The sequence below is a fragment of the Esox lucius genome, chromosome 6 (assembly GCF_011004845.1).
Source record: "Esox lucius isolate fEsoLuc1 chromosome 6, fEsoLuc1.pri, whole genome shotgun sequence".
Classification (NCBI taxonomy): domain Eukaryota; kingdom Metazoa; phylum Chordata; class Actinopteri; order Esociformes; family Esocidae; genus Esox; species Esox lucius.
Genome location: NC_047574.1, coordinates 14,399,247 through 14,413,239, shown reverse-complemented (window position 1 = coordinate 14,413,239; position 13,993 = coordinate 14,399,247). Strand labels below are relative to the sequence as shown.

Below are 13,993 nucleotides of genomic sequence, written 5' to 3'. Positions count from 1 at the left end.
TAATTGAGTACTTTTTTTTTTATCTAGCCAACACATCCAAAATAGGTAAATTCCAAATCCTAAGTAGATCAATGAAAGCCCTAGAAAATGTATAGCAGTCCTAAGTAGATCAAATGAAAGGATGATGCCCTAGAAAATGTTTTTATTAGTTCAGTAAGAGCTTTTTCAGTTGGTCATGGAAGACAGCAACCCTTCTAGTAACACATAAACCAGAGGTATTCAACTCACAGACTTTCAGTTGTTCCATGTATTTTATCTATTGCAGAGGGAGCTAACTTGGTAGACTTGTCAGCTAATAATCAAGATCTTGATTAGTAAATCAGATGTGCCTGTTCAGGGCTGCAACAAAATTGTGGAACATCTACAGTGGATATAAAAAGTCTACAAACCCCTGTTAAAATGCCAGGTTCTTGTGATGTAAAAGAATGAGACAAAGATAAATCATGTCAGAACTTTTTCCACCTTTAATGTGACCTATAACGTGAACAATTCAATTGAAAAACAAACTGACATTTTTGGAGGGGGAAAAATAAATGGTCTGATGGTTTCATCAGACCATAACACATTGTCCCATATGCTTTTGGAAGACTTGTTTGTTTTTGCAAATTTCAGCCGGGCTTGGATGTTTTTCTTTGTAAGAACAGGCTTCCATCTTGCCACCCTACCCTATAGCCCATTCATATGAAGAATACAGGAGATTGTTGTCACATGTAGCACACAGCCAGTACTTGCCAGAAATTCCTGTAGTTCCTTTAATGTTGCCGTAGGCCTCTTGGAAGCCTACCTGACCAGTTTTCTTCACGTCTTTTCATCAATTCTGGAGGGCCGTCCAGTTCTTGGTAATGTCTCTGTTGTGCCATATTTTCTCCACAGTTTTCACTGTGTTCCATGGTATATCGAATGCTTTGGAAATTATTTTGTACCCTTCTCCTCACTGATATCTTTCAACAATGAGATCCCTTTGATGCTTTGGAAGCTCTCTGCGGACCATGGCTTTTGCTCTGAGATGCAACTAAGAACATTTCTGGAAAATCCTATTAGAACAGCTAAACTTTATTTGTGATTAATCAGAGTCATTTTAAATGATGGCAGGTGTGTAATGACTTCTATTCAACATGAGTTTGAATTTGATTGGTTAATTCTGAACACAGCCACATCCCCAGTTATAAGAGGGTGTGCACACTTATGCAACCAGGTTATTGATTTCAGTTTGTTTTTCAATTGAATTGTTCACATTATGGGTCACAGTAAAAGTGGAAAATGTTCTGACATGATTTCTCTTTGTCTCATTCTTTTACATCACAAGAACCTGGCATTTGAACAGGAGTGTGTAGACTTTTTATATCCACTGTAGCCTGACAAGGGTTTAATACCTCTGCAGGAAACCATTGTTCTTGTCCATCTCAGTGATAATGTGTTAGGTGGAAAGTGTTTTCAAACATAGTGTAGGAGGTAAACAGATGAAAGTCTGCTAATATGCCATCCCAAGGCAGCTGCCCCAGTTACTGAAGATTCAGTGGCTAATATAGACAAATTAGCTCTTGAAGACTAAAACATCTATTTTACATTTCCTCATGAGAATCATTTTTGGGGGTGTTTCTCCTAAATACAATGTATCAACATTCTAGTCTTAAACTATAAGCATGAAAAGCAGCCATTGGTTTTCATTAGATCGGATGTTTTTCACTTTTTTATCACAGGATAGTGCTCGTAGAGAATATTCCAGAAGATGTCACCTTCTCTGAGAACGGCACGGCACACCTCCCCCTCTCAGTCGGCCTGCATGGCCTGCTGGAAATGGCCTTTCGCTCCGTGGAGATCGTGTCTCCTCAATGGAACCTGAACTCCTCTGTCTATGACTCAAGCTCCCAAAAATCTGCTGGGCAGGTAGGTTGTCCTGTATGGCTCAGTTGGTAGCACATTTTATGTTCAACACCTAACACTGTGGGTTTACTTCCTTGAAACGTGTTGTTGGCATCAAATGCAAAATGGACATGTATTTTTCCATAAATAACATTTCTCAGTTTCTTTGTACTATTTTCAATTAAATATAGGGATACGTGATTTTCACATCATTGCATTCTGTTTTTATTTGCATTTTACTCAGCGTGCCAACTTTTTTGGAAACAGGGTTGTATATAGATGTGTAAATGTGTGTGTATAAGCAGCAGCTAGATCTAAGAGCATGAGAACAGAGGAGAGGAAACATGGGTGTTAGGAAGAGCTTCTGTTACATAGAGGAGAGTGGCCCGTTTTGAGGCCCAACTGGTTCAGGTCAAGGAGATTGTTCTGAAAAAGGTAATAAGAGTTGTTTGGAGACAGCATTCTCAAGTGTCTGGGAAAGGAAATATGGATGGGATATCCTCGGAGGAGTCAAGTGTTGATGAGGGATGAGTTGATGAGTGAGGTAAGTAATGGGAGAAGGTCACTTGAGATGGTCTGGAGAAGGGAGGAAGTGGGGTCAAGAGGGCATGTCAGCCGGCCATCACTAGCTGCAGGAAATGTAGCTCAAGGATAACATATGGTAAGAGTGGGGGAAAGCGAGACCAGAGGTGGCAGCCTGAAGGGCTCAGGTAGGGATATACGGTTATAGCCTAGCCTGAAAGTAGTGAGGGGGAGTTCCCCTTGCTGCTACATAAGCTAACACCATGGTCTAGTAGTGCATGTACTGATTGCTTCAACTGGAAGCCAGTTAAGTGTGTGAAGGAGCAGGGTGACATGGGAGAACCTAGGAAGGTTGAACACCAGGTAAGGTGCTGCATTCTGGATGTTTTACATGAGTTTGATGACACAAGGAGGGACCCCAACCACCAACGAGACCATGTGACACAGTATGATGACCTATGGTGATGCTGTTGATTGTGTTCCTGCCTACAGGGTTGGGCTTTGCTGCAGAGATTGCAAGGGCTGAAGAAGAAGGGAATCAGTTTGAAGATAGCCAGTGGAATGATCGACTCCGCAGAGCTCAAGGGCCTTTCTCGTTACAGTGAGTCCTGTTCTAACTACATTACCTCAGGGAGGAGGGAAGCTACATCAGGACTTGCTCATCTTACATACAATACCAACAAATCAAACATTCTGAGACTTCAATTTCTGCTTTCTGTGTCTTTTCCGACATGTGTAGGTGAGGTGCACTATATAAACATGACTGCCCTGACCAAAGGCTTTCTGCACTCTTCTTTCTGGGTGGTGGATAGGAAGCACATCTACATCGGCAGTGCCACCATGGACTGGAGATCACTGTCCACGGTATCTGTACAGATTATATTAATTGCATTTAATAAATTATATTCACTACATCATATCACCTACTGTTGTATATTTCTGATACATTTATATCCTGTTCCACCAATGAGAACACCTCATAAGGACTAATATGTGCCTAGGATTTATTTCATAAATTACTCTGCAATAAATATTCAAACACTTCTATACAGAGGGGTTCAGGTGGACCTTCACATCAGCAAACAAAGAAAATGAGGAGTGTTCAATGACAAATCTTTTGGAAAATGCTTTTTAAGACAAACTGCCAAATTGAACAAATTCTAGACAAGGAGAAAAGATAGAGATGGGCAGGTTACTCTGAGGAAGATGCCAGTTGGGTGCCAAAATGTCAGTCACTTGCACATATCTTATGGATTGCATATGGGTTAAAGAGTAAAAAGTAATTTATCGCTGCCTTTTCTGGATTTCTTTTTGGCAGTTGTTCTTGGTAAGCTTTTTTTACAGTTACAAACACTGGGAGATTAGCATCCAGTAATTGGCTCAGGTTACACAACTTACTCAATATGAAAGAGAAGAAACAGATGGCAGGAAAGTTAAACATCTCAATGAAAGCAAACAAATATTCTGAAGTAATTGTGTCGGGATATTGTTTTATGTCTTGTGTAACAGGAAAAAATGACCACAGTTCATTTAAGTGTCACCCTGTTTCTGTCAATCTTTAGCTGAAATATACCCTCACTGAAACCCCACTGTGGGAAGAGCCTGGTGATTGGAAGTGCCTTTTCTAGGGCCAGAACAAGGAAGAAGAGAGAGGGGTAGTCAGGGCTGAAGAGGAGAGAAGCCCTGGGATAAAGAAGGGAGGACAAGGGGGATGAAGTGTGGGGAGTAGGAGATGCGAGTAGATAAAAAAAGGAAAGGGGGTATGGAAGAAGAGGATTTAAGGAACAAAAAGATGCAGATAAGATAGTGAAGAAAAACCTTATAACTCTGAGTTGTCACTTTGTTGTATTTCAGATGAAAGAACTGGGCGTCATTGTCTACAACTGCAGCTGCCTTGCACTGGATCTGCACAGGGTGTTCAACCTCTACTGGCAGCTGCAGTATAAAGACTTTATACCATCTATGTGGTCCAAGAGGCTGAGTGCCCTGTGGAACAAAGAAGAGAACCTCCCACTTCTCTTCAACAACACAAAGTCCGATGTCTTTGTTTCTGTGAGTCACTACTTATATTCTCACCTACAGCTTCATGCTCAGAGTCAGTGGTTGATCTTAAAGATGTGACCTTATATGGCATTCCTTTCAAGGTTTGGTCACTTAGTCCGGAAAAAAGTAATGATTCAAAGGCTAAAACACACAACCCCTGGCGATTAAAATTTGAGCCCCAGCTCAGCTAATTGTGCCATTCCTCTGCTTCCCTCCACATTCCTGTCTCCCAGTCATGGAAATACTGTTTGTTTAGTTGCTTTGGCACTATCAGTACTATGGTCCAGCGTTTCAAAATAGTACATAACTCCAAACAGATCATACTTGTAAACCATTAAATCTTGCATTCAAAACAGCTGCTTTTGCTTTATTTGGTTTGTAAACATATTTTACCACAATATCAGAGATTCAGCCACTAGGTTTTTGGTGAAATACAGCAAGTACATTCGTTAACTCATCAAAACATAACATAATGCAATTGTTTCAGTTTAGTCATTGAAACAATCAGTTAGTCCAAGTCCAAACAATAAGACACATGTTTTTGTACTAAGAGTGGTGAAATGTCATAATGTGTGAACTGTGCCAAAGTGTCTAAAAAAAACTGTAATATACACATAAGGATGTAATGGATGGCCAGGCTTGACTCTGTGGTTAGTTAGAATACATTTTTTTCATCTGCGCATTGAACCTGGTTTAATCAAAGCTCCAATAACTTTAAGCAAAGTCCAGGCACTGACATTCATGTGTTGATGACAGTATAAGCTTTTTAATGGCAAGACTTCCAAATATTTTGCTAGTATGGAGGTAGTATCTAATGGAACTTCTGGAACTCAAGACTTGACAAAGGTCTGAAATTCTCTAATTGTGATTTGTGGAGAATATGTTACATCTCAAACAATCTTTTTCACTGTGTGATGGGGCATAATACACTTGTTAGCACTTCCATGCAAGTTCAGGACAACTCCAGTTGATTTAAACATCTAAATTATCACTTATAGCAAAGAGGGTATTTCTTTGACTTGTAATAATTTTTTAGAGCCATTGCCAAATTTATGAAGGTCAACAACCTTTTGCCTCATAAAATGTTTTGTTCTCTGACCATGTTGATAGACGACTAAGGGAGGGCATTTGTGTCACCATATTTACACCCCAGTGAAACAGTAAAACAACTTAAGAGTTCCTAATGATTCAGATTAACCTGAAACCATTATATATCAAATATATACAGCTCCGGAAAAGTTTAAGAGACCACTGCACCTTTTTCTTTCCTTTCCAAAAATTTCCAAAAGTAAGGTTTTGATTGAGGAACAGAATGGTTAAAGTTAAGAGACCACTGCAAATTGAACGCTTGTTCTTCACTCAAAATATTCCTTTTCAACTTTTTTGGAAAGGAAAGAAAAAAGTGCAGCGGTCTCTTAATTTTTTTCCAGAGCAGTATGATTAATAGGAAGAGGCTTCTATTGTATTGGATTGGATGCCAATAATTGTGATATGTTTTTTGAGAAAAATGTATATTTCTTCATTAAGAAGTAGTTTTTATGTAATTATTTTACTGCAATTAAAGGGATAGTTTGTCCAAAAATACTTTTTTGGTGACAGTCCCTTTACCCCAAGTTTGGCCTTCAGGCACAGTCATTTTTTTAAACAATCCATTATTCATCTCTGTCTCAGTCAGTAATTAGCATTATTAGCTCGTGCACATGAATGGAAACCGTATGCACCCCATTCCTTCGGGAAGTGTATACACAGTAAACAAGAGTTAGTATTCGCTAGTTACCTATTTCGTCTTTGATATTCACCATCGGAGTATCAAGCCTATATATAGGAGGCAAATTTTTCGGGGGATAGAGCCTTGTTCTAACAATAATACACAGATGATGAATTTACCTAATAGAAGCTTGGACAGCAGCTAAAGGGGGCGATGGGGAAGACTTTAATCCCCAACACTTGCCCAGAATATCCGGAGGCAATATGTACTTTGTGTATTATAACATAGCAATCGGAATAATTACTTGCAATCTGTCCTGTCTTCACCGGTTGAACTGGGCTAACTTGACGGAATTGCATTTGTCTTTAGTCCTCTTCTAAGTGAACATGAGTCACAATCTTCTGTATTAAAAGGTTTCTTGCAAAAATTGTATGTCTCGTTGGCAAAGTTGCTCTATTGATTCTCCCACAATACGACTCGGGAGAGTCAGGGGTATTGTCCCAATTGCTGAGTGGGTAGAATTTAATTAACTCAAGACCTACAAGCAGGCAAATGAGCAGGCAGACTTTGCCATCGATACAAAGGAAATCTATTTTCACATAGCTTGATGAGGTTAAAGTTCTCGCTCACCTCGATGACATCACTGAAGAACAGGAGCTATGTGTGGTGGCTATAGGAAATAGTTTGCTAGTGCCAGTTTGAATTCAGCCTATTCTGCCGGCTGTCTCATCAGTGTACCGTTATAAAACATCAATGCTACCACGACAGATTATTGAATGTAGCTGGAATTGTTTTGGAGTAGTTTTCCGTTTGCAATGCAGCTTTGTGATAGCGGTATGAAACGTTTCCATTCATGAATTTGGATGATGCTAATAGCACTAATTACAGATTGGGATAGAGCTGAATAATGGATTGTTTGAAAAAATTACTAAGTGCCTTCTGAAATATCTCTTGGTAAGTGAACTTTGAGAACTATCTGTTTAAAAATAAGTTCTTCCTCATATTTTTAGTGTAAGATGAAGCTGACAAACAACTATTAAATTTCTCAGGCTTTTTTGCTCATCTTTAAAAGGAGGACAATCATTCTGGAGGGCACTGTATATCAAGAAACAAAACAAAACAACATTGAAATGGGATCTATTCGATGAAGGTCCAAGTGATGTATAGGCTACATATTAAATAATAACTGAGCAGTCAGTTTTCCTTTCAGAGAGGACATGACAAAGATTTGCTTCAAGAGGTGTGGCTGTGTTGATCATAATGATCGTGGCCTAATGATAACCACAATGATTGATTACATCTACAGTGTATAGCCCTGGCATTGACAAGAAGTCAGAGTTGCCTTCTCTCCAGTGATTTAAGTGGCTCTTATCTTGTGGCAGAGCTCTCCAGATGTCTTTTGCCCCAAAGACAGGACCGTAGACCTCGATGCCATATCCTACGTGATTCAAACAGCCAAGAGGTTCATCTATATATCCATTACAGACTACCTGCCTCTCACTATCAGGAAAGCTCACAGGTGAGCCATTTTCAACATCGACAGCCCTAATGATCTTATGCTAGAACTCTCAGTTTTGAGTGGCTATAGGAGAGTAATAAAACTGACATGATTATTCTTTTCAATTATGTGAAAATGTACCAGGTACCTATTAGATAAGAGCGTGTAACACTTTGTTAACTGGGCAGATACTGGTCACGTATAGACGGGATGCTTCGAGAGGCCTTGATCCTAAGGAACATCAAAGTACGCCTGTTAATAAGCTGCAGGGAGGAGACTCACCCCTTGACTTTTAACTTTGTGTGGTCCATGAAGACCCTTTGTATGGAGCTGGCCAACTGTTCAATGGAGGCTGTAAGTGTGCATGACTTTATTGGACACATAATATACATACTGCATGTTATCAGGCACGTCATTATCGCCTCTACATATCTGTGGCAAATCATGTTAAGCATAAACCGCTAAACTAGTCCGTCTGTGTATTTTACGCAGAAGTTCTTCAACTCCCGGGAGCTGAGAGATGGCACACTACAGGGAATCAATCATAACAGATTCATGGTGACAGACAGTGCTGTGTATATAGGTGAGTTGACCTGCATGATTTTCAGATCAGAAATAACTCCTTTGCGAATTAATAAGCAATTGGATTTTTGATTCAATTGTTCTGGTCGGTGGTTGGTGAGGGGATTTGTTTGCTTGTGATGGGTTGACGGACAGGATGGTACTTTGATTCTGTATTTCTGGTTTATGCTTTTGACTGGTGTTTATTGTCCTATAGGTAACTTTGACTGGGTTGGAAATGAGTTTACATTCAATGCTGGCGCTGGCATGGTGATCAGTCAGGCCGAGGGTGTGGGGGTTAGGAACTCAACATTGGTGGAACAGGTAAGGGTTACATTTGAGAGGGACTGGTATTCACGCCACACCAAGAACCTGCAGGCTAACAAGATCCCAGTCTGCAACAAGCACCAGCTGAACCAAATGGCACATCTCAAAATTACCACTGAACCAACAGAAAGCAGTAGGAGTGAGGAAACTCCCAATGGCTCCCTGTGAATCCAAAGACACATGGTGCATTACAAGGCTGATTTATAAAGGCCTGAGGAGAAGAAAAACAGTTTGAAAGCTAACATTGGACACGATGGAAACAATATATGGACTTAATGTTTTTTAGAAGTAAAGTTTTCCCATCATGCCTGCTGCTTATTTCATCTTCTAAGACTGTTTTTTACAGAAAATATTCACGGAAAAGGAACTGTTGTAGTGAATAAATGTTCTATTTATTACTGAACCTCAGTAAATATAGTTCATTGGTTAATTCATTTTGCCAATAATGTCTTCATCGTTTACCAGATCCCTTTAAAACCTTCTCTGGCCAGAACCCAGTTGGAACTTCACAGACTGCAGAGATACAGATACAAATCTAAAGAGTCCCAAGACTCTTCAATATACATATTCAAGTGCAAAATGATTTCTGCTTCAACCAAATGAATGAAGGCCATGTGTCTGTGGAATGAAACAGCTGAATGAAGGAATGAGAAAATGATAGACTGCCCTGTCATGTCATGACCTCAGCTGACTCTTAAGGTAATAACATCTATTGAGTGTTTATTGTTTCAGAATACAGATAATTATGCCTTATTGGCGTTCATCTATTTTGGTATTATTTCTAAAATTTGTGTTAGTCCCAATTATAATGTTTAGTGATTTACGTTGAATGTCATTATGACAGGTTTTATCTCAGATTCTTACCACAGTTGATTCTTACTACAAATGATTCTTACCACAATTGATTCTTACTACAACTGATTCTTACCACAGTTGATTCTTACTACAATTGATTCTTACCACAGTTGATTCTTACTACAAATCTGGCTGATTCCGCAAGTTTACATTTAAACGCTGTGTATTGATTAAATGTAACTTTGCATGATCGGGTGGCTTTGTGAGGCAAACATATTTACAGATATTTTAAGATAGTCATCTATTCTTTATATTGTCTTTGTTGGGGGAACACTCAAAAGTGTAAGAAAAGTATACATTTTGAATAGTGCTATAGGGATTATATATGTGGTTTTAACTATGATATTGAATTCTTCATGACATTGATATTGAACAGAAAAACAACCAGAGTCAACGACATACTAACGTTGTAGGCTGAGCTGCTGTTTAAGGTCTACTGAATTTGCTAACATTGTTACAAGTTCAATTGTCAATTGGACATGAATTTACCTAAATTGATTCCTTAGGTTCCCATGAACAATTAGCTTTCTTTTTGGTATAACTCAGCTATAAAAAGATGTTTGATCAGTGAGACAACCTCTTCTTTTTAGATGCAAATTCTGACTTAAAACATACAGGACTGCTTTAGCTGGAGGGAAAATTAATTAATTAAAGACTGCTACAGTAGACATTTCCAGTTCCCCAAAATATTTTTTTGAACTAAGACCTTACACACTGCCAAACTTAACTCTGGTAACTACAGCATCGCTCTTTACATTGCCCTCACAATATAGGCTGTGTACCTAATGATCTACTACATCTTTTTATGAACATGTCACTCCAATCAACGTTTGTAATATGCTTATTTGTTGCGTTTGATGGGCACTACATATATTTAATTCTGATGTCTGGTATTTATCTTTTCATTGCCTTTCTACTGCAGTATATGTACAGTAATAGGAGAACACAATGTATACAAGTTGTTCTCGTCTTAAATATTCTGTTTTTATTGTGGTTCTTTTATAAACCTATTTTAACAATATTTGGGAAAATATCCACTGTATATTGAAGACATTTTGTCAGTGTTAACCAGTATACAAATGTATAATTACAAACATCCATGATGTAAACTGCACTTGTGCCAGATAGTGTTCTTAAATGTTAAATCCTACAGTAAATGTATGAAAATAGTACCCTTTAACTATGTCCTCTTGTCAAAAAGTATCTGACTGCTTTTGGTGCAACAGACCAGAGGGCTATTTTCTATATTGTTTAGGAATGCACTTTATGTCTCTGTACACTAAACATGTTTTCTTCTTCACTTACTTCTTTTATTTTATTACCCACATGAATATTTTGTCCTTGAAATATTTCAATTAAACATAATTCTACTGATGTTTCTGAGCATGGGTGGCTTCAAAGCCTCCGAATTGTTAAATATAGCACATTGGCAATAACGAGTTTGTATAGAATAACATTGGGTGTGTCCCAAATACTATAAGCCATCCTTGACGAACTGTTGCCACCTACAGTTAGATAAAGGCAACGTTATCTCCCCTGCAGACTGGCATGTGGGTTTAGACATTTGACATGTACATCCACATTGGGTCTTCATGCTATATGGTAAATTAGTTAATTAAGCTGCATGATTGTCAAATTCATATAATAACTTGGATACTGTAGTAAAGTTGATCACACAGTTATTGAAAAAGCACATTGAATCACATCTCATTTCACCCATAGACTGTCCAAAAAATAGGCTGTACCTGATCTAACTTTCTGGGATTTTTTAGACATAAAGATCTGGCAGTTCCTGAAGCTTCTGAACATGTGCTGGTAGATTATACCTTTGTTTCCAAATGTATAAATAAGCAGAGTATGTTATGGATTACAAATGTGTAGAGACACTTTTCTTACATGTATTTTGCTCAATTTTGGCATGCTCACTGCTTGCATGTCTTGCCTTTATGAACTGTATATTATAATAGACAGAGCCTTCTTAGAATACATGAATATTTAAAAATACAAAGGGAGTGTTTATTATAACCTTGTTGCATATTTAATTGATACATTTAATGCTTACTCTTAATAAAACATGTTCTGACATGTATTGTGGTTTTATTCAGTGCCTATACTGTCCAGCCCCGCCAAGCTCTGTAATGTCAAAAATCATGTAGAATCCAGACACTTTACCTAAGTCATCCATTTCAGAAAATGAGATTTAACCTGTGGCCCTGTGATTAAAGAATCCTATCTCAAGAGTAGGGTTTGATTTACAACAGTGCCCAGATTGACATGGGTGGTGTAAGGGTTCTAAATCCTGAAACTAGATTGCCAGTCTCTTGCCAAAGTACCTAAAAGGAGCAGTCTACACAAACACTGGTGATCTAACCGGCTTGGAACCTGATTTCAGTCTGATCAACTACAGGTTACTGGTATTACTGCATTCATTCTGCTAGCCCACAGACCCAGAGTTTATTTGGTTATGTTAACAGATCAGGAAAACAATGCGTCATGTAGCCAAAAAAACCTAACCGTCAATAATAATTATAGAAAAAGTATTAATAAAACCATTTAATCCTCTCTTCCATGAAGGCAAAGAATAATTAGGCAATAGGGCTCACACTATCTGCCTTCTCTATGGTTCAGGAAGTCAACACGTTACTCGCTTTTCCCATGCACAGTTCAACAACACTGCTAGTTCTCGTGAAAGGTTACCCATCACTTTTTAAAAATTAATAATTTCACAATGTAGCCTGAGGTTCGCTTGCTCTTCCTTCAGTAGGCTACTACAGTTTTCTTAGAAGGCTGCATGCATAGACACCTACCCAGTCTACTGAACTACAGGTCAAAGTTACGCCGGGTAATCCTCCTGCCATAACACAATGGCATGATTTCATAAATTCGGTTATGATTTCATAATTTCGGTCATATCTAAACAAACCCTAAAAGCATATTTTGACCACATTTCATACAGAAATAAGGATTTTTCACTAGGCTGGGTTTGAGTCTTGATGAGTGGCTGCAAAGCCTTATTAACTTTGCCCAGCGTTTTCCTGGGTGAGTGGATTAGCATTGTTATAATTTCCTGATGCTTTACACATTATGAAAATATGACAATTTTTATTCACGTCAAAGTATTTCAGTTGTAAAATTCCCGTCACGTTTGTAAGGAGCAAGGGTCGTTTGACAGAAGTTCACTAATACAATGGACATATTAATAAAGTAAATTGTGGTTACCAGGCAATTTCCCACTGATATCCAATATGCTTTTGTGTGCATATGGGGTGGCAGGCTGGTCTCATGGCAAGATAGTAACCTAGTGTGCAAGTTACTTTTGACACCTGAGTTTGTATATAAATAATGTATATTATTTATTGGCTGCTGAAAGCAATGATGAGAGCAAATTTGAGTGGCAGTTTGGTGGCCAGTGATGGTGAACAGAAACAATTAATCTCCACCTCCACTTCCATGGTTAAGTGAGAATCCACAGAGATGTGATTTGGTTTGTTTTTTAATGGTAAACCTAACCTTAATCATAACCTCAATACTATAAAACCTAACCTAATCCCTAACCTAAACTGTTATTTTCTAACCATAATAAGCCTTACTTAGAACTCATTTGTGATATATTGTATTTTCATGTAATGAAAAAATATGATGTTTTAATAGCATTTGTAACATATGTGTTTTTGCAAATTTGTTACACATTATACATTTTAGCAGCAAATTATACATTTGTATTTTACCCTAACATAACGTTAAATCGTACTAATTTGGCTTTCACATTTACCTGTACTAAATTACGTATTCCCCTGAGACCAGGTGGGTTGAGGAGTAGAGCGGTGTGTGTATATATTAATCTAAAGTCATTTACAGATGGAGGTCTCTTGGTGTGGCTAACATAGTCTTTGTGGGGAAGACTGCCTGTTACTGAGGGTAATGGCACAAAAAAAGTATCTATTCAGGTGGAATAGTTACCGCAATTTGTAAAAAGCAGGACACTGACGCAATGGGTTACCATAGGGACAGATTAGGCGTCTAGTAATTCAATACCGTTCTTTTTGCAGCAAGATGGCAGCGCAATCGCAGTTTATGTTTCTTTATTTTCCAAAATAAAAGTGCCTCTGCAAAGACAGACTTCAAAACTGTACACTCCCCCAGGCCAGTTTATTAGATAAACCTATTTAGTATTGCAGTAGTAGCTATTGATCCCAATCCACTTCAAGGTTTGATTAGTTGTGAATTCAGATTGACCTGATGCTTTTTAAACATGTCAAATCTAACAATGTAATCATTTGAATGTGTAAATTCATTCATGAAAATAATCTAGGTCATTGCAGGTTTGCCAAGTCAACAATGACCAAGAAATCCTGCATTGTGACCTGTCCTAAAGATACTAATACAGCTATGTTACCTCTTCAAGTCACCTCAAACTGTATACTGCAGTATACTGCATTCAAACCCTGTTCATCTCTATTTTAACATACTCTGCATAGCTAATCTATTTCAGTGAGTCTTATAGCCCTTGTATTAAAGCTGTGAGACAGGAATTGAGGCATTCAGTTACGGTTTTATTGAATGTAACAAGAGGTAAACTGAGTGACATAAGAAACTTTGTGCATGGTTTGATCATC

At 38.2% G+C, this 13,993-nt stretch overlaps 1 protein-coding gene across 4 annotated transcripts in view; it reads left to right on the top strand.

Moving 5' to 3' along the window:
* LOC105010523 (inactive phospholipase D5) overlaps positions 1-11,418 on the top strand; it is a 56,961-nt gene extending 45,543 nt beyond the window's left edge. For all 4 annotated transcript variants that reach the window (XM_020047087.3, XM_020047088.3, XM_020047090.3 and 1 more), the window contains 8 exons: positions 1,701-1,887; positions 2,878-2,986; positions 3,125-3,249; positions 4,240-4,437; positions 7,519-7,655; positions 7,823-7,988; positions 8,127-8,217; positions 8,413-11,418. In XM_020047087.3, the coding sequence (XP_019902646.2) occupies positions 1,701-1,887; positions 2,878-2,986; positions 3,125-3,249; positions 4,240-4,437; positions 7,519-7,655; positions 7,823-7,988; positions 8,127-8,217; positions 8,413-8,690 (1,291 nt within the window). In that variant the 3' untranslated portion in view covers positions 8,691-11,418. The remainder of the gene's footprint in view (positions 1-1,700; positions 1,888-2,877; positions 2,987-3,124; positions 3,250-4,239; positions 4,438-7,518; positions 7,656-7,822; positions 7,989-8,126; positions 8,218-8,412) is intronic.
* Positions 11,419-13,993: the final 2,575 nt, after the last annotated feature.